The 24,506-nt window shown below is 35.6% G+C and overlaps 1 protein-coding gene across 2 annotated transcripts; it reads right to left on the reverse strand.

The window, feature by feature from the left end:
- Positions 1-1,328: 1,328 nt before the first annotated feature.
- Sh2d1a (SH2 domain containing 1A) lies at positions 1,329-23,484 on the reverse strand. Of its 2 annotated transcripts, none has more exons than XM_048797135.1 (4): positions 23,158-23,484; positions 7,568-7,631; positions 2,988-3,120; positions 1,329-2,102 (listed from the first exon to the last, which is right to left on the reverse strand). In XM_048797135.1, the coding sequence occupies exons 1-4, from the start codon at positions 23,292-23,294 to the stop codon at positions 2,065-2,067; spliced, it is 372 nt and encodes a 123-aa protein (XP_048653092.1). In that variant the 5' UTR covers positions 23,295-23,484; the 3' UTR covers positions 1,329-2,064. The 2 variants fall into 2 exon arrangements, with proteins under 2 accessions (XP_048653092.1, XP_015353987.1); XM_015498501.2 differs by having other exon boundaries at positions 2,979-3,120; positions 23,158-23,470.
- Positions 23,485-24,506: the final 1,022 nt, after the last annotated feature.

The following is a 24,506-nucleotide window of genomic DNA, read 5'->3' on the forward strand; positions in this document are numbered from 1 at the left end:
TATGCTTGGAACTAGATCTGCATTTTTCTACCTCGACTCAGCACCTTACCAGTTCATGTTAACATGGCGATATTTTAGATACAGCAAGAATATGACCTTTCTGTATAGGTGCAACCTATTACATACTGAGAAATAATAATGATGCTCATGTTGGTAATGAAAAAGTAAAAAAAAAAAAAAACTTGATGAATAAAAGATCAAGCAAAGAAGATAGGATAGGCTCATCAACTGAAAAGTTTGACAACAGTAAAAAAGATTTTATCTTTTCCAGGGAATCAGTCCAGTAAGATAAGTAAGGTAGCCTACATGAGTGCTTTATTTAGTTTATTAATTAGCATCTGTCTCTGAATATTTTTAAGGGAATATTTTAAGACAAATTAGGTAAATAAAGCATTTGAATACTTTTGATTTTACATTAGAATGTAAAAAAAAAACTAATAATTCCAGAAAACTTTTTCTAAAATAGACCCTCATAAAAGTAAACATCATTCATATATTTAAAATTATTCCAGAATTAACAAGTTAGAAAAAGTAAAAAAATGGTTACATGTATTAAATATTTAAATGCAAGCTACAAATATTTAAAGTTTATTTAATCATATAAATTTTATTTTAAAAGTAGGCTTTCTGAATTCCTTTACAAGCTAAAGCAAGGCTCTTCAAGAAATGATGAACTGCCACCATGCATTCCTATGGCCATACTCCACCTTTGCATTCTCATAGCTTTCATGTTAAATGCTCAGATCTAACCAGCACACAGAGAGTAGCTCTCTAAGCAGTTCATTAATTATTAACCAAGCTCATAATATTCATGCATAACCCAGAATTCCAATATATTAGTTTACAATGAAACAGCCTTTTCCTATGGACTGTAGACCAAAGTATTTGTGGTGATTCATTCTGACTCTAAAGACAGGTCTACCTACACACTGAGAACCTCACTTAAGTATGTATGGACTTTTATTGTGGTTGTTTTCTTGTCATTTTTAGTTTCCTTTATTGTCTTTTATTATATTGTCTTCTTATCCAGTGAACTTTGTGAAGGTAGGGAACAAATCTTTTTACTACTCTACCCCTAGTGCACTATTATGTTTGTTAAGTGAGTGAATTCTGGGAGCCCTGAAGCAACACGGCATATAATCAATCACAAAAATATTGAATAGATAAATGTGAGAAGAAAATACTGCATACAAGTTTGACTCTCACTCAGGTTTCAATCACTCAGAATTGTTAAAAATTAACATGTCATAAGCTTTTCGATGGTTTGTAAGGGTTACCTAATAGGGAGACTGCTCACAAATCAATCATGAGCCACAGCTACTGAAGAGTTCCTTCAAATGAGTCTTTATGTGTAGTAGAGAGACAGAAAAAAATGAAAATAAAAATATGGTTCATCAGATTTCAAATATAATTTCAAAACCTATAGCATCAAATACAATAAACATGTAAGGCATAAGATTTTAAATTCCAGAATGGTCTGTGAAATTTACTACCCAACATCAGAACATGGCAAGAAGGTTTCTTTGAGATTTAAACAAAATTCTTTACTCTTTAGTACTTATTTTAGCACACTTCTTCATAACTCCCAAAAGAGTCTATGACACCATAGTGAGTGAAGAACTGCATGTGACAAAGACAAGGAACACCAACCACCTTTCCACCATACAATCAAGCAAGAATTTAAAAATAGGTAACTATCAAATAACATTTCACTAAAAATGGTGCCTTTTTATTAAAAAAAGAGGATTATTTTTATTTATACTTGGCAAGAACTGACATTAATCTATAAAGTATTCATTATGCTTTAAATTGTCTCCTATTCGTAAATATAATTACTAAAAATAACCTAAGGAATTATTTTTTTTTTCCCAATCCTCATTTCAAAACTTCTCATTATCTACAATATCCATTTCAACTTTAACATCAGACTACATACTTCCAGTACAGGACTATGATGATGTTAGAAATGCATTTATAGCTCACTGAACTATATTATCTACAATATACAAGACTTAGCATATATTTAAATTATTGAAAATAAAGTACAAGGTGTATTATTTTTCTTCATGGTGCTTTCAGGCAGACATCAGAATCTCTTCTCCCTAATGAAAAAGAATAACAAAAATCAAGAAAAGACCAACTTACAAAGGATTACGATTACAGGTTAAGCTGTAAAATTTCCAACAGCCTGAAATTCACAATGATGCAGTGCATTGATAGACTTCAAGCAACTATTACTTAAAACTAAGTTATAAAGCCTGGCATATTGGGCAGAAAAGAACAATTAGCCAATTTGTGGCAGTGGAACAAAAACGTTTAGCAATTGAATTTCATTTACGGTAGTAAAATATAATTCATTCAAGTACCACCAATTCAGAAATCAAAATCACGTGGACTAGGCTAACATTAGCCTTTATATTCCTAAACAAAAAAACTAGTTTACCAGGCAAAGGTAAAGGACAGCCCAGGAGTTCTCTGAATTATCCTATCTTTCAATCATTTATGTCTGGATTAGCAAAGTGAAATGGTACTTATATAGCTACAAAAGGGAACTGCTTCTCAGTCTTTTGGCTTAGATCAAGTGTATATCTATATTTTAAAAAGACTGAAAGCACAAGATGGGACAAAGGAGATTAAAATGTCATATCACCTCAGGGCTGGGAATATAGTGCAGTGGTCAAGTGCTTGCCTGGTATATACAAGGCCCTAGGTTCAATCCCCAGTACTGCAAAAAATAAAATATAAAGAAGTTGTGACTTTGTGGAATTTTTTATATTTTTGCAGTTTTATGACAAGCTTATAGTGTAGCAGACTGAAATTATGGCACATAAATAGTCACCTCTCTTTCTTGATTTGCTGGCTGTATCTATTCATTATATTTTTCTTACAGAACTTGCAATTGATTATATGCTTATGAATAGGCTGATTCCTTAACACTCAGCTTCCAAACCCTGTCAAAAATCAACACCGAACCATACCTGTAGTACCTTGTGTGCTTCTAGCAGAGGACTTCTCAACTGGATACTGCAGAGGTATTACAATGCCTTGATCTGGCTTCTGAAATGCTGAAATAAGATTTTTTATTTTCCGGAAAAATCTTTTATGTACCCCAGGTGCTGTCTGGAAAATAAAAGGCCAAGCAAATTATTTACCTACCTCATAATACTACAAAAAAATGCCTACAAAATGTGGGAGGGATGCTTAGAGAAATAACATTTGTATAACTTCTTCAAATATTTGAAAACATAAGGAAGAAAAAAACAACATCCCAGAAGAGCTTACTTTGGTTGGCTGAATTTCCCTGCAAGAAGAGCTAATGAGCTGTCATTTCAGTTCTCCCAAGGGTGGTATTAGTTTGTACAAGCTCTTGTTCATTGCCCTGCCCTTCCTGCCTGCTACCCATCATACATCCTGAACCTCTAAGGGTATACAGGCCATTACCCACAATGAATTTAGCAACAGAGGAATGCAGTTAAACATAGAAAAAGCACAGATCCTACAGGTCATTAATAAAAAGACTGAGGAACCCAAAAACAACCAACAATCCCTCCTCCCTGACATCATTTCACAATACAAAATACTACACAGGAAATTAAAAATTGACTGTTAGGATATACACAATGCATGGCTAGCTAGTCCTCATCTCTTTCACCTTCTGTGTCCTGCTTCATCCCTCACATTAAATTTTTTCTTCTTTGGGAAATTTCCCTATTCTCCTCCAAATTGCTCTCACCATCAGCATTGCATTGTGACAAGATTTTCCCTGTGACATGAAAAAGAAAAGCTATATAAGGTCACATTTATTTATTTGTTTTTAAGGAGATCATTATTTGCAGGTGACTATTAAAATGTTTTGCTTCCCTAACATCAGTTCCCTTGCAAAGACACTGCCTGAATTCAATAACAATTTCCCGCAGAAGTTTATGAGCCAAGCTTTAGGCATCAGCTCAAAACTGTCATTTTACATAAAATAAATTAGTATTGCTTGAGCAATTGAACAATGACTAGTTTTTTTTTCTTTTAGAAAGTTACTTTTCAGCTATTCTATATGGAAAATTTTTGAGGTGGAAGCTGCTTGTTTTGTAACATTTAATGAGAAAACATGAAGATTGGCATGCAGACTTCTATCAAATAGACAATATGCTAGAAATAACTAGACTGTCCGTGCTAACTCTTGGTCATTTTCTACATTGGGGTAAGTAATTTTCCATCGAAAACACTGCAAAAGTTCTTTTAGCTCTCAATTAATGGCCATTCATATGCTTCTAGTGATGTAGAACAGTCTCCCACCCATCTCAGTCTCTGTGTTCCAGACGCCTTCCTAAGACTCTATTGAGACTTCATCCAAAACAGCATGGTTCTAATAAAGTCAGGGTCACCACCAAGAGGAGAAACTATACCCTCTGCTCTGTGGAAAGACTTCAAACCACACATCTTTTTAACTATTCCTGTGGCTCATAAAACCATTTATCAACAGAAGCATCATTTTTCTGGGTACTGATTATCCATGCTGACAGAGAAGAATGACAGCACTGGATGTGTAAAAATAATTTCAATTTGGAATGTAATATTTCCTTAGCACATGATTGACCTAATTTATAGTGTTTTGTTTACATGAATAAGTAAAATTATTTAGTATTTACTGATCTTGTGATCAAAAAGACCCAGAAAAGCACAAAGGCACTAAAGTTGGCAGGGAGAGGTCAGTACATTCTTTACAAATGTACTGCTGACAATTCACATTTTAAGAAATGATAGTTAACTATATGTAGAATTTTCTAAATTAATAATTCAGCAAAATTTTACCCTGAGTCACAGGAGCTAAGTTAATAGCTTAGACTAAAGGTCTACTTAAAATGAAAAATACACATAATATTTGTCTTTTGTAATTAATTGGATCCAAGGTTCAATTTCATCCCACTCCTTAAAACAAATCTCAGACTTGCCTAGATTTCTAGTATAATCTTTTCACAAAAGATGGAGTATTACTGCCATGATTTTTTCTTGCAGTGTGGCAAACTAAAATGTTATTCCAAAAAGCAGTATAAATATCTATCATTTACCCAATTTTGAAAATACATTTACCACAAGAATAGTACCACTGACAACTCTCATCCTGTCACTGAACTCAGCTGTTATTCAAATCTGTACATTTCCCATACTGTCACCTCTTAGCTATCCATGGAAATATGTTTTGGATCACAGCTGGTCTTCAATATGCTCTAGAAAATTTTTCTAGTCAGGTGATATAAGATCCAAGAATACATAATAGTTTAATATTCACCTTAGAAAAACATAAATAAGAAGGCAAATTCAGCAGACAGAAAAAAAATGCAATATGTATTTCAAAAATTAAACAATTTTTGAACTGTTTTGTATTGGGGGATAATCCATGCCAATCTTCTGCTCTCTTGGTGCAGATAATTGCAGTATCAATATATAAATAGCGTCAGATTAAACAGAAGGAAGAGGGGGCATTTATGTTCAATAAGCCCTCTCTTTAACTTGGTCACAAGGGTGTAACAATCTGCATATGATGCTATGTTTGAAATGGAGGAAAACACGTTTAAAAACAAGGTTGTTAAACTCTAAGAATCTGAGATCCCATTCATAGAAAATATTTTTCAGCAACAAAGGATACTTCCCTAGAGACAAGAACTATTTCTGGTCACACACACACACACACACACACACACACACACATATTTGTAACTATCCTTCATGATAAATGAAGTTTAATTTATTATTTAATATCTCTTCAGTGATACAGAGTATTTTAAAAATAAGCAGGAACAGTTTTGATTAGAAATGATATTGCTTTTCCTTTAGTTAGTATTATAGTATTAATTATCCTGGTATAAAGTAATAATGTGTTTGAAAACTTGCCCTAATACAACTTAGTTCAAAATGTTTGTACTCTGTAATTAGTACTTTCAAGTTTACTGATGAATTTGTAAAGCTTCAAGCTTTTAATTTTTTAAATGTATACTTTAGAGTTTCCCAAATGCATAAACTAAGTTTTTAATAAATGTTGATATTAGCATTTAGATTTCCAAAATTTCATAATAAATTTTCATTATATTTTATTATATATAAGTTATGTATAAGCTGCATTTATATTTTCATTATAAAGATGGACAGCTATAAGGAGAACCCATAGAAAGCATACGTAGTTGAAAGTTTCAGTAGAGGCCTCAATGATTGATAAGAAGTGATATACCATACAACTCTAGTCCATGGAAATGGATTTCACTCTATAGGCCTTTCTTAGAATGGTACAGTGAGTTTCAAACATTTTCAAAATCACAAGAACCCTTTGTTGTAAAGAACTAATAAGTAAAATAAAAAGGGAACTGCTCAGATTGAAGCCAAGGTGTAGATACTGAGAAATATACCCACTTACCTCCTCCTCTCCTGCACCACCCCCCACCTGCTGCAGGAAGCCCCAGTGTTCCAGACAGAAGAACACTAGGATTTTGCAGAGCATATCATAAAAACACAGCAATGTTTCCTCTCCTCTATTCCAACTCTCCATAGGCTTCCAATCATGGCTCAGCTGGGCCTGCTGCCTCCTCATACACAGCAGCATTGACCACCCTAATACTTGGAAATTCTCTGTTCTTTGAACTCCTGTTCTAGATAACACAGCACTGGACTATATACAATCACTTTGTTCAACAATTTTCAAGAGTTCACATTTTTACTAGGTGCCAGGCCCTATGACTAAAAGATTCTTTTCATGCATTATCTCAATTAGTCCTCGAAATGAGCCCTGTGAGTAAAGAACTATTTTCAGACTCATTTTACAAATGAAGAAACTGGTTCACATAACAGTGAAGTAACCTATCCAAAGTCTCAGGCCTATTGGGGAAGAACGGGGACCAGACCTGAAACCTGGATGCACTTGACAATGAAGCCCACTACTGTTTAATTTCATGTTATGTCTCTGAAGGATTTTATAAACTCCTAGAAAACAGTAATTATGTTTTTTTTTTTTCTAAATTCCCAACAGCACCAAACTTCTATTGGGGCCATTTAGAAAATATATCTGATTTAATTATCCTCCCCCACTTTTTGTGTACCAGGGATTGAACCCAGTGGCACTTACCCACAGAACTGCATCCCTAGTCATTTGATTTATTTATTTTTCAATTTTTAATTTTGAGACAGGGCTAGGTTGCGTAGGCTGACTTTGAACTTGAGATCCTCCAGTCTCAGCCTACTGAATTGCTGGGATTACAGGCATGCCCTACTGCGTCCAGCTATTTTATTGGATTTTATAGGCTTTCTGAAACTTCATTTATGCACAAAAAGTTTGACATAATCTTTCAACTTTTTTATCTTTCTCCAAAGTGAGACAACTCCACACAATGGTGGCTGAACAGGGACCAAAATTCTCTAAAGATTACTCAATAAGCCATGAAAATTTTTTGATAGGAGCTTTAGTGATTTAAATTTGATGAATACTTTGATAATGTTTAATGTGACTTCTCATTTATAAAGCCAACCTAAATATCAAACACCTCCCTGATACCCACAGAAGCAAAAATAAATAAAAGAGCTATACCTCAGCACTCCAAGAACCTGTTTCTGTCTGGGACACTCGGTATGTATAAATGTAACCTTGATACCTGTGAAAGAATAAATTTCCATTACTAAAAATTCCAAAAGAGAAATGGATGTTCTAAATTTGAGTTTACTGTTACATATAAATGTTATTTATACTAGGATGCACAAGTATGGTGCGATTGCATTTGTAGGAAGCAAAGGCCAGCGAGTCTTTATCTGCCTAGGCGCAGCTCACAGAGAGCCCTCCTTATCTTTTCATGTTTTTTAAAAGTGGGAATTCACGTTCTAAGGATTTTTCTAGTGGAAAGACTGCTTAGATGGAAATATACTAGGCACCTATTGTCATTGATAAAAATAATGAATTATTAAATAGTTCTAACAAGTGATAGGCTTATTATTTTTACACAAAGGGCCATAAGGTGAAAAATTTTCACTAGGATAAGGACCCCGAGGCCCACTTAAGTTAATAGTAATATTGATATTCTTAATTATGATATTACCATCATATAATATTATAAGTATATAATTATGTAAGAATATAACCCTTCTTATGATATTGCGATTATTTCTAATATAGAGTAACAATATTACTTTATTACTCCATAACATATTATAATATAGTAGTAATAGTAATTGGAATTTTAAGAGAATCCTATACTGTGGAATATTATTCAGCCTTAACAAAGAATGAAACTGTTGTTTGCAGCAAATGGATAGAACTGGAGGACATTACATTAACTGAAATAAGTGAGGCACAGAATGACAAACATCACACATCTCACTTATATGTGGAAGCAAAAAAAAAGTTGATTTCAAAGAAGTACAGAATAGAATAGTGGTTACCAGACACTGGGAAGGGTGTGGAGGAGGGAAAGAGGTGAAGAAGATAGATAATTAGTACAAGGGTGCCATTGGATAGAAAGAATTAATTCTAACATTCTATAGCATGGCAGGATAACCATGGTTGAAAATGACTATAATTGTATATTTCAAAATAGCTAGTAGAGATGGTTTCAAATGTTCTCAACATAAGAAATGAAAAATGTATGAGGTGATGGATGTGCCAGTTACCCTGATCTGATCATTACACGTATTGTATACATATACTAAAATCTCACTGTATCCCATAAATATGGACAATTATTTTGATTCAAATAAAATAAAAATTTGTCAATGAGAAAAAAGGAATGCTGCTAATGTACTTTAAAAAGCTTGTCATTTGAAACACGGTAAACAGTCTCTTCCATTATTTAGTTTACATGCATTTTGCATATCTGTATAATCGATTTCTACTATATGCCAAGATTTTTACATGTTGCATTAGTCTCCTCAGCTACCATAAAATACCATAGACTGGATTGCATAAGCAATGTAAATGTATTTCTCATAGTTTTGGAGGTTAGAAGTCCAGGATCAAGTTACCACCAAGAAAGGTTTTCATTCTGAGGTCTTGTTTCTTGACTTGTTGATAGTTGACTTCTGCCTGTGTGCTCACATGGTCTTTCCTTAGTGCATGAGTACAGGGAAAGAGAGTAAGATGTCTTTCTCTTCCTCTTATTACAAGGCCACCAATCCTATCAGACTAGGGCCCTACTCTTATGACTACATTTAACCTAATTACATTCTAGAGAGCCTATCTCCAACTACAGTCACATTGAGGGGAACTGATTGAAACATATTTTAGGGACACACAATCAGTCCATAGAATTTCATCCCTAGCCCCTCAAAAATACATGAAAAATACATTCATTCCATCCCCAAAACCTGAAAAGCCTTAATGCATTCCAGCATCAACTCTAAAGTCTGCAACCCAAAGTCTCATCTAAATATCATCTAATCATATATGGATGAGATTCAAGGTACCATTCACCTCAATGCAAAATTTCTCTTCTATGAAACCAGACAAGTTACATGTTTCCAAAATACAATGGTAGGATAGATATTTCCATTCCAATAGATGGAAATTGGAATCAAGGGTAACAGGTATCAAGCAAGTCCAAAATATAGCAACACAATTTCCATTAGAAATTAAGGTTACTGAATAATCTTTAGTTCAACACTCTGCCCTTCAGGCCCCCAGGGATAGCAGACTCACCATCACATCTCTGTGGAGGAGCCCCTGCCCTCTTTTGCTGGAGAGTTAGCCCTGTCCATACAGCTGTTTTGTCCTCAGTACTGCCCTTTGGCACAACAACCTTGACCCTTAGGCCTGTGCACTCTGGGTTTGTGGTGGGAATGACAGCCCTGGTGACTTCTGAATTGCCTTCATGTCATCCTTTCCTTTTCATGCAGGATAAAGCATGTTTGAAGCCAAATAAATCTACCCTGCTGTCTTGTTCCCTTTGCTACAAACTGTCAGTGTCTCTGTTACTCGGTTCAAACTTATTCATGGATTCTGCTGAGATATATAGTTAACGTCATGGGTAATCTCCTTAAGGAGAGAGTGCAGTCACACCCTTGATATTCTCTTTAGAACAATTTTCCTCCATTTTTGCAATATAAGCTGAGAAGCTGGGCACAGTGGTGCACACTTGTAATCCCAGGTACTTGGGAGGCTGAGGCAGGAGGATCTTAAGTTTGAGGTCAGCCTCAGCAAGTTAGTGAGACCCTATCTCAAAAATTAAAAAGGGCTAGAGATGTGGTCCAGTGGTTATGGGCCCCTGGCTTCACTCCCCAGAGGTCCCTAAGTATTTAATTTTTGGTTAACAATTTCTTCCTCAACTCATCTCTCTTCTTCGGCAAGCTGAAGGAACCAAGTCACCCCTTAAAAACTTTGGTTAGGAATCTCAGTTCAGGGAGCTGGGGGTGTAGTTCAGTGGTAGAGCTCTTGCCTAGCATATATGAGCCTTGGGTTTGTTTCCCAGCATGAAAGAAGGGAAGAAAGGAAGGAAAGGAGAGAGAGAGGGAGGCCTCAACTAAATATCCAATTTCTTTTCTCACAATTTTATTTTCCACAAAAAACCAGAACACAGTTCAGTCACGTTCTTTCCAGTTTATAACAAAGACTATCATTCTTCCAGTTTCCAATGATATGTTCTTCAATTCTATTTAAGACCTCATCAGAATGAACTTTAGTTCTACCAAAAATCTATACATGGTAATAGGCTTTTCTAGCATGCACCCAAAAATTCTTCCAGCCTCTACCCATTAACTAGTTCCAAAGCCACTTCCACATTTTTAGGTATATGTTACAGCAGCACCTTATTCCACAGTACCAACATCTGTGGTAGTAAGCTTGGATGCCATAACAAAATACCATAGACTAGGTAGCTTAAACAATTTCTTTCTTATAGTTGTAGAGGCTGGAAAGTCTACCATCAAGGTGCCAGCAAGGTAAGTTTCATTCTGAGGACACTTTCTTGGCTTGTAGGCAGTCACTTTCTTGCAGTGTGCTCGTTTGACCTCTTAGTGTGTGTGTTTCCCTCTTCTTATATCCTATCCTTATAGACTCATTTAATCTTTATTACCTCCTAGATTTCCTAACTCAAAATACAGGCAAATTGGCATAAGAATTTAAACATATGAATTTGGGAGAACACAAGTCCATAGTAATGCATTATCTCCTTTGGATCCCACAAAAATTCTATAAGCTTTATATTATGAAATTCATTTTAGAGATAAAGAAACTGAAATTTTGAAAAGTTAAGCAACTAAAGCCAGAGCAGAGATCAAGTAACAAAGATGGGACTTCAGTTGGGTGCAGTGGTGCATGCCTGTAATCCCAACAGCTCAGGAGGCTGAGAGTTCAAAGCCAGCCTCAGCAAAAGCAAGGTTCTAAGCAACTCAGTGAGACCCTGTCTCTAAATAAAATACAAAATATGGCTGGAGATGTGGCTCAGTGGTCGAGTAGCCCTGAGTTCAATCCCCAGTACTCCAAAAAAAAAATGGGGCTTGAATCAGGTCCATTTGATTCTAGAACTTGGATTCTTGATCCCTCCTGCAACAGATAAAAATTTATTTTAGGATATATGGTAATGCTACTGAATTTGCCTAATGAATTTCTTTTAAATTTTTAATATTTAAATTCATTTTAGCTGGCAAATAAGAACATAAAATTCATGTGTATTGGACTGGGGCTGTAGCTCAGTGGTAGAATGCTTGCCTAGCACGTGTGAGGCACTGGGTTCAGTCAGCAGCACCACATAAAAATAAATAAATAAAATAAAAGTATTGTGTTCATCTACAACTAAAAAAAGTTTTAAAATAATAAATTACATTAGTGGGATAATGTGATGATTTGATATATGCGTACATTGTATAATGCCTAAATCAGGTTAAACATATCTCCTCAAATATTTAGCATTTCTTTATGTCAAAAACTTTCAAAATCCTTTCTTCTAGCTTTTAGAAAAGTACAGCACATTATTGTTATCTATAATCATCCTACTGTGCAACAGCAGGCCACAACTTGCTCCTATCTAATTGTAACTTAGTGTGATCAACCTCTGATCAACCTCCCCCCATCTCTCTCTCTCCCCTTCACATGTGTTCCCCAGTCTCTGGTAACCACCATTCTACCTTCAACCTCTATAAGATCAACTTTTTTAGATTCCTATATGAGTGAGATCATGCAGTACTTGTCTTGCTGTACCTTGCTTATTTCACTTAACATAATAATCTCCAGTTCCATCCATGTTGTCCCAAATGACAAGATCCCATTCTTTTTATGACTGACTAGTATTCCATACATATGTGTACCGTATTTTCTTTATCTTGCCATCTTGGCTACTGTGAATCATGTTGCAATGAACACAGGAATGCAGATGTCTCTTCAACACATTAATTTTATTTTCTTTAGATAGATATCTAGTAGTTTGATTGCTGGATCATATAGTATTTCTATTTTTAATTTTTGGGGAGAGGTACTGGGGAGTGAACTCAGGGGCACTCAACCACTGAGCCACATCCCCAGCCCTATTTTGTATTTTATTTAAAGACAGGATCTCACTGAGTTGCTTTGTGCCTTGCAGTTTCTGAGACTGGCTTTGAACTCATGATCCTCCTACCTCAGCCTCCTGAGCTGCTGGGATTAAAGGCATGCACCACAGCACCCAGTTACCAATTTTTAAATTTTTGAGGAATTTTTTCCATAATGGCTATACTAATTTATATCCACATCAACAATGTGCAAGTGTTGCTTTTTCTCCACATCCTCGCCATCACTTGTTATCTTTAGTCATTTTGATTATAGCCATTCTTATTGAGTGAAGTAATATCTCATGTGGTTTTGATTAGTGGTGTTGAGCATTTTTTCATAATTTGCCTAGTACATTTTTAATTCATTGAAAAGTAAGTAAATTTCATACTGAATTATTTTAAATTTTGAATCTGAATGTTAATCACCAGGGGTTTATTTAATACATTTTCTACTTGTTATTTATAAATATTTTTTGTTTTGGTTTTTTTGGGGGGGTTGTTTTGTTTGTTTTTGGTACATGGGGATTGAACCAGGGGCTCTTAACTACTAAGTCACATCCCCAGCCTATTTTTTTTTATTTTGAAATAGGGCCTCGCTAAGTTACTGAGGCTGACTTNAGTTAATAGTAATATTGATATTCTTAATTATGATATTACCATCATATAATATTATAAGTATATAATTATGTAAGAATATAACCCTTCTTATGATATTGCGATTATTTCTAATATAGAGTAACAATATTACTTTATTACTCCATAACATATTATAATATAGTAGTAATAGTAATTGGAATTTTAAGAGAATCCTATACTGTGGAATATTATTCAGCCTTAACAAAGAATGAAACTGTTGTTTGCAGCAAATGGATAGAACTGGAGGACATTACATTAACTGAAATAAGTGAGGCACAGAATGACAAACATCACACATCTCACTTATATGTGGAAGCAAAAAAAAAGTTGATTTCAAAGAAGTACAGAATAGAATAGTGGTTACCAGACACTGGGAAGGGTGTGGAGGAGGGAAAGAGGTGAAGAAGATAGATAATTAGTACAAGGGTGCCATTGGATAGAAAGAATTAATTCTAACATTCTATAGCATGGCAGGATAACCATGGTTGAAAATGACTATAATTGTATATTTCAAAATAGCTAGTAGAGATGGTTTCAAATGTTCTCAACATAAGAAATGAAAAATGTATGAGGTGATGGATGTGCCAGTTACCCTGATCTGATCATTACACGTATTGTATACATATACTAAAATCTCACTGTATCCCATAAATATGGACAATTATTTTGATTCAAATAAAATAAAAATTTGTCAATGAGAAAAAAGGAATGCTGCTAATGTACTTTAAAAAGCTTGTCATTTGAAACACGGTAAACAGTCTCTTCCATTATTTAGTTTACATGCATTTTGCATATCTGTATAATCGATTTCTACTATATGCCAAGATTTTTACATGTTGCATTAGTCTCCTCAGCTACCATAAAATACCATAGACTGGATTGCATAAGCAATGTAAATGTATTTCTCATAGTTTTGGAGGTTAGAAGTCCAGGATCAAGTTACCACCAAGAAAGGTTTTCATTCTGAGGTCTTGTTTCTTGACTTGTTGATAGTTGACTTCTGCCTGTGTGCTCACATGGTCTTTCCTTAGTGCATGAGTACAGGGAAAGAGAGTAAGATGTCTTTCTCTTCCTCTTATTACAAGGCCACCAATCCTATCAGACTAGGGCCCTACTCTTATGACTACATTTAACCTAATTACATTCTAGAGAGCCTATCTCCAACTACAGTCACATTGAGGGGAACTGATTGAAACATATTTTAGGGACACACAATCAGTCCATAGAATTTCATCCCTAGCCCCTCAAAAATACATGAAAAATACATTCATTCCATCCCCAAAACCTGAAAAGCCTTAATGCATTCCAGCATCAACTCTAAAGTCTGCAACCCAAAGTCTCATCTAAATATCATCTAATCATATATGGATGAGATTCAAGGTACCATTCACCTCAATGCAAAATTTCTCTTCTATGAAACCAGACAAGTTACATGTTTCCAAAATACAATGGTAGGATAGATATTTCCATTCCAATAGATGGAAATTGGAATCAAGGGTAACAGGTATCAAGCAAGTCCAAAATATAGCAACACAATTTCCATTAGAAATTAAGGTTACTGAATAATCTTTAGTTCAACACTCTGCCCTTCAGGCCCCCAGGGATAGCAGACTCACCATCACATCTCTGTGGAGGAGCCCCTGCCCTCTTTTGCTGGAGAGTTAGCCCTGTCCATACAGCTGTTTTGTCCTCAGTACTGCCCTTTGGCACAACAACCTTGACCCTTAGGCCTGTGCACTCTGGGTTTGTGGTGGGAATGTGGCTCAGTGGTTAAGCAACCTTGGGTTCAATCCCTGGTACCAAAGAGTGGGGAATGTAGTGTAATTTTAACATTATGTCCCCATTAAGCTGTTTTTTGGACTGGCTGATAAGTCTGGAATTTAAAATTTATCATCAAAATATCCAGGAAATGAATAATTGGTAGAGAACCATGGAGTTTTAAAAAATTGCTAGCAATATTTTATTTTCATAACTAATATTTTGCATTATAATGACCACATGCATGTGTTTATCCTGTCTTTGCTGATATTAAAATTTGTCTTTATTTCATCAAAAGCTGTCCCTAAGCCTTTAAAAGTGTTCAAATTAGATATGCAGAAGAAGAAAACCACTCAACTTATTTCTTATTTTCTCAATGGGTCAGTGTGGGGTCAGATCTTGGTTTCGAACTGACAAAACCACATCAATTCCTTCCTAGTTACCACTTCAAGAACTACACAAAAGAAAAAGTTTAGTTACATCTGACTTCTTCGTGACACTGCAAATTAAACAAGGTAGCTCCCTTACTGTGTATGTCTATACAAAGTAATAGTAGTAGATGGAAAATCCAAGGCACAATCATGTGACTGATTTTTTTAAACAAATGTTTTATATCCAGAGGAATAACAACCTATATAAAACCATTATTTTTGAGACTCTGTTCTGATTCAAGAGGTTTATGAATTTCCTATGGTCAAAATTTCTTTTGTTCAGAGCAAATCTGAATTTCTGGAATAGTCAAAAGTCTTTCATCTTCAAAACTAATGGTAAAACTGTGTAATATCAATTTTGAAAAGTCATAACAATAAATTATTCTCTTCTCCCACTGAACTTCCACTAAAGTTTTATTTATTTTGATGGTCTAACTTTGTAATGAAATTATTTATAGATATTTTACTTATATTAGCAAACATTTATTTGGTGGTAACCTCATACATATGAACTCATGTAATAATCCTTATAACGACACTATGAGATAGCTACTATTATTATCACCATCCCTTGTTTTATAGATGAGAAGCCTGAGGCACAATAAGTTCAACCTGCTTAAGGTAAAATATCTAGTTCAGGGTCAGAGCTGGGATACATATTCAGAGGATCTGGCTGGGAGATTTGGGATCTTAACTGGCAATATATGATGCAGCTATGATATTAGAAGGAATGTATTAATACATGGGTCTTAAAAGAAAATTTCAGAAGCATAATTCTCAAAAAGAAAGGGAGTTTTCTAGAACATAGGGCTGGAGCTATGCACTGAGGGAGAGAGCAAGGAAGTGAGCTGGAGAAGCCAGGTGAAGAGTCCAGAAGAGGTCAACCCAGAACACCTCCTTTGCTTAAGATAATGACATCTTCATACTAATTTTGCAACTTCAAATTTACATTATCAACCAGAATCAGCATTTGGTTTAATTGCCTAGGAATTGCCCTTTGGTTGTCTATATGGGGTAAATGTGAATCCTAGGCTGGTCTTCAAGTTTACTCTGCCATTAATGAACTGTGCTCAGATAATTCCAATTTTGGTAACCCAAGTTATCATGAGGATGTGACCCCAATATATATATACAACAAAATATAAAAACTAAATGTAACTTAAGTTGTAAATTCTCACTAAATGAAGTTAAGTTATAATGTCAAGTTTTTTGCCACACTGTTCCTCTCTACGTATTATAACTGAGAAGCTAGAATTTCTTTTCATCACTGCTCCTCCTCCACTTCTCCAGTTCTGTTATTTGATAGGCGCTTTGCTCCTGGTCATCCCTTTAAATCATCATCTTCTTCTTCTCCTTCTCCTTCTCCTTCTCCTCCTTCTCCTCCTTCTCCTTCTCCTTCTCCTCCTTCTTTTTTTTTGTTGGTGTTTGTTACTAGAATTGAACCCAGGGGCACTTGACCAGTGAGCTACATTCTCGGCCCTTTTTTACTTTTTTATTTTGAGACAGGGTCTCACTAAGTTACTTAGGTCCTCAATAAATTGTTTAAGGCCTCAATAAGTTGCTGAGGCTGGCCTCAAATTTGCAATCCTCCTACCTCAGCCTCCCAAAGTGCTGGGATTACAGGCATGTATCACAATGCCTGACTCCCTTTAAAATCTTAAAAGATAGAAGGATAATTATGTTTTTATGTAAAGATACATATGTCAAATGATTTTATTATGAGTCCATGATGCTAAAGAATCATAATAGCATTTTTTCTCTTCCATCAGATAAGTAGCAAAGTCAGATATGTACAGAAGGATGTTCATCATGAAAGTAAGCTGTTTTTTCAAGCTAATATATAAAATATTTTAAATTAGTTTTCCTCTTTATACCATCAGTCAATCCAAGTGGGCAGTCAGGACTTTCCCAATGGCTATATCTACACTGAGGATAAGAAGGGAATAAATATGCACCTCGATGAAAATAAACTTGATGTACCTAGAAAACCAAAGAAAATGAAGTACAAAAAAATTTTTGAGGGCTGGGATTGTAGCTCAATGGTAGAGTGCTTGACTTGCACATGTGAGGCACTGGGTTCAATCCTCAGCACCACATAAAATAAAGGTATTGTGTCCATCTGCAACTAAAAATATTTTTAAAAACTATTCTCATTAATAAGTGCATTTAATATACTGGATTAATACAAGAAAAAATATAAAATATCTTTCCTATGCAAATTAAAATATAGTAGAAATAGATTCCATTTATGATAAAAATTACCACATTCACTAAAACAATAACTACAAATAAACTTAACAAAAATGATCAAAACCTACAGGTAGAAAACTACAAAACTCTATTGATAGTTATAAATGAAAAAAAATAAAAATGGAATGACATCATGTATTTGAAAAGGAAGAGTAAATCCTTTAAAGATGAGAATTTTTTCTTAATTTATTAATGAGTTAATGTAATCCTAATAGGACTTTTTAAATTTAACAAACTTATTTTAGATTTCATCTCTAAGAATGAATAGGTAAGAATAACAAATAATTTAAAAAACATATAAAAACATTTTGGTACTACAGTAATATTGGTACAAGAATAAGTAGATCACTTGAGCCAAATAAATAGTTCAGAAAAAATAACAGATAGATAGATAGATAGATAGATAGATATAGATAGCAAAATCTTTTAATAGATGGTAAAATAAGCTGACAAACCAATGAAAAAATGGAAGTTCTAGTAATAAAATTATATTGGGACAATTGCTAGCTATCAGCCAACAAAATCAAATCAGATCCTTTATCCACAGAGTTAAAAGTAAACTAAGAAAACCATAAATTTAAAACAGCCCAACATGGTGGCATATGCCTGTAATCCAAACAACTTGTGGGGTGGGGTGCAGGCTGAGGCAAGAGGATCCTAAATTCAAGGCTAGCCTCAGCAACTTAGTGAGACCCTGTCTCAAAATTTAAAAAAATAAAATAAAAAAGACTGGGGATGTGACTCAGTGTTTAAGCATCCCCAGGTTCAATCCCCTGTACCAAAGAAAAAAAAATTAAAGAAAAACAAACACTAAAAAGTTTTACAACATCTCTGGAGGAGAAAGGACTTTTTTTGGGGGGGTGGGGGTACCAGTGATTGAACCCCGAGCAACATCCCCGGCCCTTTTTAGGGCCTCACTAAGTTGCTGAGGCTGGGTTTGAACTTGCAATCCTCCAGCTTCAGCCTCCTGAGCTGAGAAAGGACTTTCTAAGCTATGAAACAAAGGAATAAATCAAATACAAAGAAAATTAGTAATAGATTTTGTTACTATAAATGTTAATTTTCATGCATCAAAAAAGTGATGGCAAGGCTGGGGTTGTGGCTCAGTGGCAGAGTGCTTGCCTAGAATGTGTGAGGCACTGGGTTTGATTGTCAGCACACATATAAATAAAACAAAGTCCTGTTGACAACTAAGAAAATATTTTTTAAAAAAGTAATGGCAAACACCAAACTGACAAAGGATATCTGCAATAGATTAAGGATGTGTATGTATGGATAAGTGTATATAGACATAGATATAGGTATAGATATATATATAGATATAGATATAGACTGTATATTATATATACATATGTATATGTATACACAAATATATGTATAGATATTTATATTTATACTGTATTAAGAATAACAGCAGTCAATTTTATTATAATTTTGGTCAAATAAGTACCCAGGTGTTCAATAGGATTCCCAAAATAAGCATCTTGCATTCTAAGTAGCTTCTAAGCAACTTTCTTAATAATTTAGTTTGAAAAGTTGTGCTAGAACCTAAATACAGTAAGTTAAAGAAAAGTACACAAACTGCCAATTCATAAATGAAGAAATACAGCTGCTTAACCATCATATAAAAAGACACTCAATTGCTAATCAAAGAAATCTAAAAAGTGAAAAACAGAGTGTAAATATAAAATAAAGAATGAGACACCAAATTTCAAGGGGAATAATTTTTTAACAAAGGTACCCATTTTTAGGAAGGGTGCAGTAAAATAGACACTCTCATTTATTACTAGTGAGTATATTAACTGGAATAAAACACTTAGGAAAAACTATTTGGTGGTCATATGTATGTAAAGAATCCCAAACTGTTCATGTTTTCTGACTTCAAAATTCCACATCTGAAAATCACACAAGGAAATAATCATAAATACAAGGAAAACTTATGCTCTCAAATTTTAATCATGATAAATTTTATAATTTAAAAAGTGAATAATTCAAATGTCCAAAAATAGGTTCCTGGTTAAGAAAAACACAATATGTTCAGTAGCTAGCTGGACTATCATGGAGCCATTAAAAATAATGCCTTAAAATATGAGCGAAATTTTTTCATTTTAAGTGGGAAATGCTGCAGAATGCAATATCATAAAAGCATATCCATGCTCGGAATTGCAATTCACCTTATTAAAATAAAGAAGAAAACTCAATTTTCAATGACAGCTGTCATTAGGTTATAAACTTTAGATGATTTTCCCTCAGTTCCATTAATCTATGTTTTTCAAATTTTCCATCATCAATAAGTATTTTAACAGACTTATGCAAAAATCAAGATTTATTTAGAGAAAATACTTGGAAAACTTCTCATTTAAAATGAAGGTGAGCAATCCTATAAGTACAAAACTTCTTTAGTGTTTTAAGAGACTCTATTTTCTAAAACTGAAGAGAAAAAAAAAGTCACATATGAGAGCCAGGATTGGAGGGTTCAGAACTGGGCAAAGGGGCAAGAATAGCTTGAAAGTACAGTTTAAATGACAATTTGAAAGACATTTGAAATTTGTATCTCATTAATAAAAATACAGAAAGTAAAGTTCAACCAAACTTTCTAGATTAGATGGGAATAAACAGCAGAGAATGAGAAAGCATTCTGGGTAAGCTCTGCAATCAATACATGTTTATGAGCTATACCTTGTTGTTCATGCATATACACATGACACCATTTACATTGTTATTTCTACTGTATATCACAGGCATAAGTGTTTTGATTTTAAATGAGTTCAGTTTATTCCAAAAATAAAATTTGACTTTGTAATGACAGTGCCGTACGCAAAAAAGGGGAAGGAAATATTTATGTTTATTTAAAGGGACAGCCAGCTCAAATAAGTTGAGAAACTGTGATAAAGGCATTGTATCACTGTGTCTTCCTTCTGTAGCAGTCTGACTTTTGCAATAAAGCCCCATTAGACTTTGATGCCCCTGTGTGCCTACCATTCTGAAGCACAGTAAAGGACCTCCCAACTTCCCTATTATTTTCTGCTCCTTCATAAGGAGGATTTCATGGAGAACTTGAGTTCTCTTTAGGTAGAAACTTGAATGTTTGAGAATTTCCTCCCAGCCTAAGTTAATTCCTTATGTGGTTCTGTCCTACATGGTCAAAAAACTAAAGGCCTCCTCTTGGATATGTCACTTATGGCAATCCTTTGCAGAAGTTAAGACATAAATTACTATTCCTGTTTTATAAATATGGAAACTAAGGCCCAGAAAAGTTGAGTAACTTCCTCAGGGCCCACACCCTAGCCTCCTAATATCAGTCCAAAGCTCTTTCCCCAAAGACTAGAACTTGCCTTAACAGTTCATTCATTTAATTCAAAAACATTTGCTGAGCGCCTATTAGGTACTAGTAATGTGCTTCTGGTACCAGAGATGATGTTTCTGCTCTTACAAAGATTACATTTTTGCAGGGGAGGCCTACAATAAATAAGTAAACAAGTGAATGTCAGACAATTTGAAGCCCCTTGGAGAAAAAAATAAGAGTGTGACAGTGACAAGATGAGGGCACTTATTCTAGATAGGGTGGTCATGAAAGTCCTCTCTCTCAGAGGGAAGAGCCAGTTAAACTAAATGTATATTTGGCAGAAGGAACAATAAGCACAAAAACCCTAAGTGGGAACCATGCCTAATGAGTTTAGGAAATGGCCTGATGACCGGTGAGGCTGAAGCCTTAGGTTTATCTTGTCACACACTGCCTTTGCCTGCTCATACTTGCTCAGGCTTCTTTTGAACCTTCACTTTTCCTCTAGGTTAAGGGGTTGAGGAACACATTACCTCTTTTGTCAGCTTCTCTAAAACAGCCTATTTTGCCAGCCATTCACTCCTTCTTTTTTTTTTTTTTTTTTTTTAGCACCAGGTATTGAACCCAGGGCCCCTTAACCACAGTGTAACATCCCGAGCTCTTCTTATTTTTAATTTTGAGACAGGGCCTCACTAAGTTTCTGAGGCTGGCCTCAAACTTGCAATTCACCTGCCTCAGCCTTCTGAGTTGCTGTAATTACAGGCATTCACCACCATTCCTGGCTTCCTTCATCTTCTTTTGATTAAAAAAAAAATAATAAGAATTATAGTTGGCCTTCATCACCCTTCCTTGGGTTCTCCTTAAGGAAAACAATCATATAAGCAAACATAAAGATCCAAGCCCATCTACATGTACACCTTGAAGACTTTATGCAAATGTACTTAAGCATGACCTAAGAACTACCATAAACAAGGCCTGACCATTTTTCAAAACCAACATACAAGGAAAATCCTCTATATAGAAAGTTTCTTCACTGTAGAAAGTACTTCAAAAATCTTGCTGTGTATCATCAGATACTGAACTCACTACCAAGCATTTTTCTTCATTTTATTTCTGTCTAAATCCTATGGTGCAAGACTGGTGTTTTCATATGTATTCTTATCCTACTGACAGCAATGCTTGTGCTAGGTCCTTCCATTGAAATACACCCACGATAACAAAGTAAAATCAACTAAAGAGAGGATATAATAATAATAATAATAATAATATCAAGAGTTTATATTCACCAAACATTTATTATGTATCAAGTCCTATGCTCATTCTTATGTGTATTATGGCACTTAATCTTTACAATCCTATGATATAGGTTATAATATGGTACCTACTTAATAGATGAGAAAACTGAGGGGCTAAGAAATTAATTTGCTGAAGTCATAAGCCTAGCATCTAACTAGTGCAAGATTAGGTCTCAGATCTGCCCACTTCAGGAGCACTGGAGCAAAGAGGTAGGTGCATCTGGTTCAAAATGTGCCTTAGACTGAGACATGCCTAGACAAAGAACAAAGCTGAATCATAACAAAGGTGTTTTCCCCTCCGCACTCTTTACAAAACTATCGTCAGTCCTAGCTTTTATCAAGAAGGGTCCTGTTTCTGAAAGCTCCTGCCCCCCACATAGCTCCTCTAAAGGAAGCGAAATAAGAAGATCCGGAGAGGCAGTTTACACACACACACACACACACACACACACACACACACACACACACTGCCCCTCAGCATTCTGATTTAACTGATATTGCATTCTTAAAATAATGGACTCCATTTCTTAGTCTGCCTCTTCTCCCTGAATTTGATGCTCTTCCTTTGAGATAACACTTTCAAACCCATTTATAGAAAGCTGAAAAGCTGGAGAGAGGCCTATACTTCTCTCAGAAGCTGGTGGCCCCAAATCCAAATAGTGCATCATCCCAGGGCTTTTTCTTTCTGACTTCTACTGAAAGTCAAAACACAAGTCGAAAGCCCAGTTCTTTCTCAGAGTGAAGGTAAATTTTGGACCAGGTTTTCCAACTATAAAGGGTGTGTAATACACCCACCACAAAAAGCCCTGGTGAAGCCCATCTGGAGAGCAGGAGGCTCAGGTAACAAAATCTACAGAGAGGAACCTAGGCCAAAACATACCGATCATTTCCCTGGGCCAAACCTGAGGCATTCCTGAGGCCATGAGATGGGCCTTGGAAAAGACCTCTATGAGTTTGGCTTTAGCCCACTACTACCTGTGCCCTTGGCAGGTTCAGGCCGCCCTCGCAACATACTTACAGCACACACAAGCAGTACACGCCTGGGACACTCTCGCTGTCCCTCAGCAAATAGCTGCCATCCAGCCCCGTGGCAAGCAGGAGCTTCTCTCCAGTCTCCCTGCTTATTTTCCCATGATACACAGTCACTGCATCCATGGCCTGGTAGACTCTGGGTGGGCCTAGGCAGAGGACTGTAAAAAGGACTTGGTCGCTGCTGCTACAGCCAGGCACAAATCAGCCACCTGACTCCCAGTTCAGCCAGATGTGCAAAAAAGAGACAAGCGCCCGAACAACAGGATGTTGTGTATCTGCCTTAAAACCTCCTTTTCACACTTCAATTAAAACCAGCTCAGCAACTTAGCAGCTAGGTTCCTTCAAACTTGCCACAAACTTTGATGTGCTGCTCTCCAACATAGGGTTCATGTGGAGAGAAGAGGAACATTGGAAAACGGACCTTGCAAGAATTGGACTGTACTGCTCCCCGTGTAGCCCTTGTACACAGAAAGGAGTGCTTGGTAATACTTCTGCGCTTGCATTTTCCTCCAGGGCCACTGGGGATGATTTGTCCCCAAAGGGGTTGATGATAGAGGCAGGTTATGCATGTCATTGTGTGTGACAGAAACAGAATGACAAAATGAAAGGCCCCAAAGCTCTAAAACCAAAACTATAAGTATACAATTACTACTGTACATGACCATGGGGCTTCTTTCTGCAAGGTCAGAAGTCATAGGTGAACAGCAGACTTTGAGGAATCTTCCCCCTCCTCCTCCTACCTCATGAACAGGTTATTTATTTTTTATTGTTCTGGGGATAAGACCAAGAGCCTCACACATGGTAAGCACTGAGCTATACTCCTGGTCCCTTAAACAATCTTGGTCCTGAACACATACTGATTTTTCCTGACACCTTGTCTAAGATCCCAAAATACTGGTTGAGGTACAAAAATCAAAATGCATGTGCAGAGTCAGGCACAGTGGTGCGTGCCTGTAATCTCGGCAACTCAACAGGCTGAGGCAGGAAGATCACAGGTTCAAAGCCAGCCTCAGCAACTCAGCAAGACAGTGGGGGGCAGGGGGAAAGCATGTGCAAATATGTTTCAAATTTATCTATGTAATAGGTCTTAGATGAAAGAATGAATCATTTAACTGGTTCTTTGTCTTTATGTGGATGTGTATGTACACTTTGGTGTACAGGGCTCAGATTTCAGCATTTTAGCCACATAATTTGTTATGTATCATTTTGCAAGTGTTGATGACTGTGTTGTAACTTTTATTCTCTGTCATTTCTGGAGAATGTTTCTTCTACAATTAAACCTAAACTGTCATTAATTTTTAAAAAAACCTTTCAACCTCATTTCCTTCTCTTATA

Source organism: Marmota marmota, unplaced genomic scaffold (genome assembly GCF_001458135.2).
Source record: "Marmota marmota marmota unplaced genomic scaffold, marMar, whole genome shotgun sequence".
Classification (NCBI taxonomy): domain Eukaryota; kingdom Metazoa; phylum Chordata; class Mammalia; order Rodentia; family Sciuridae; genus Marmota; species Marmota marmota.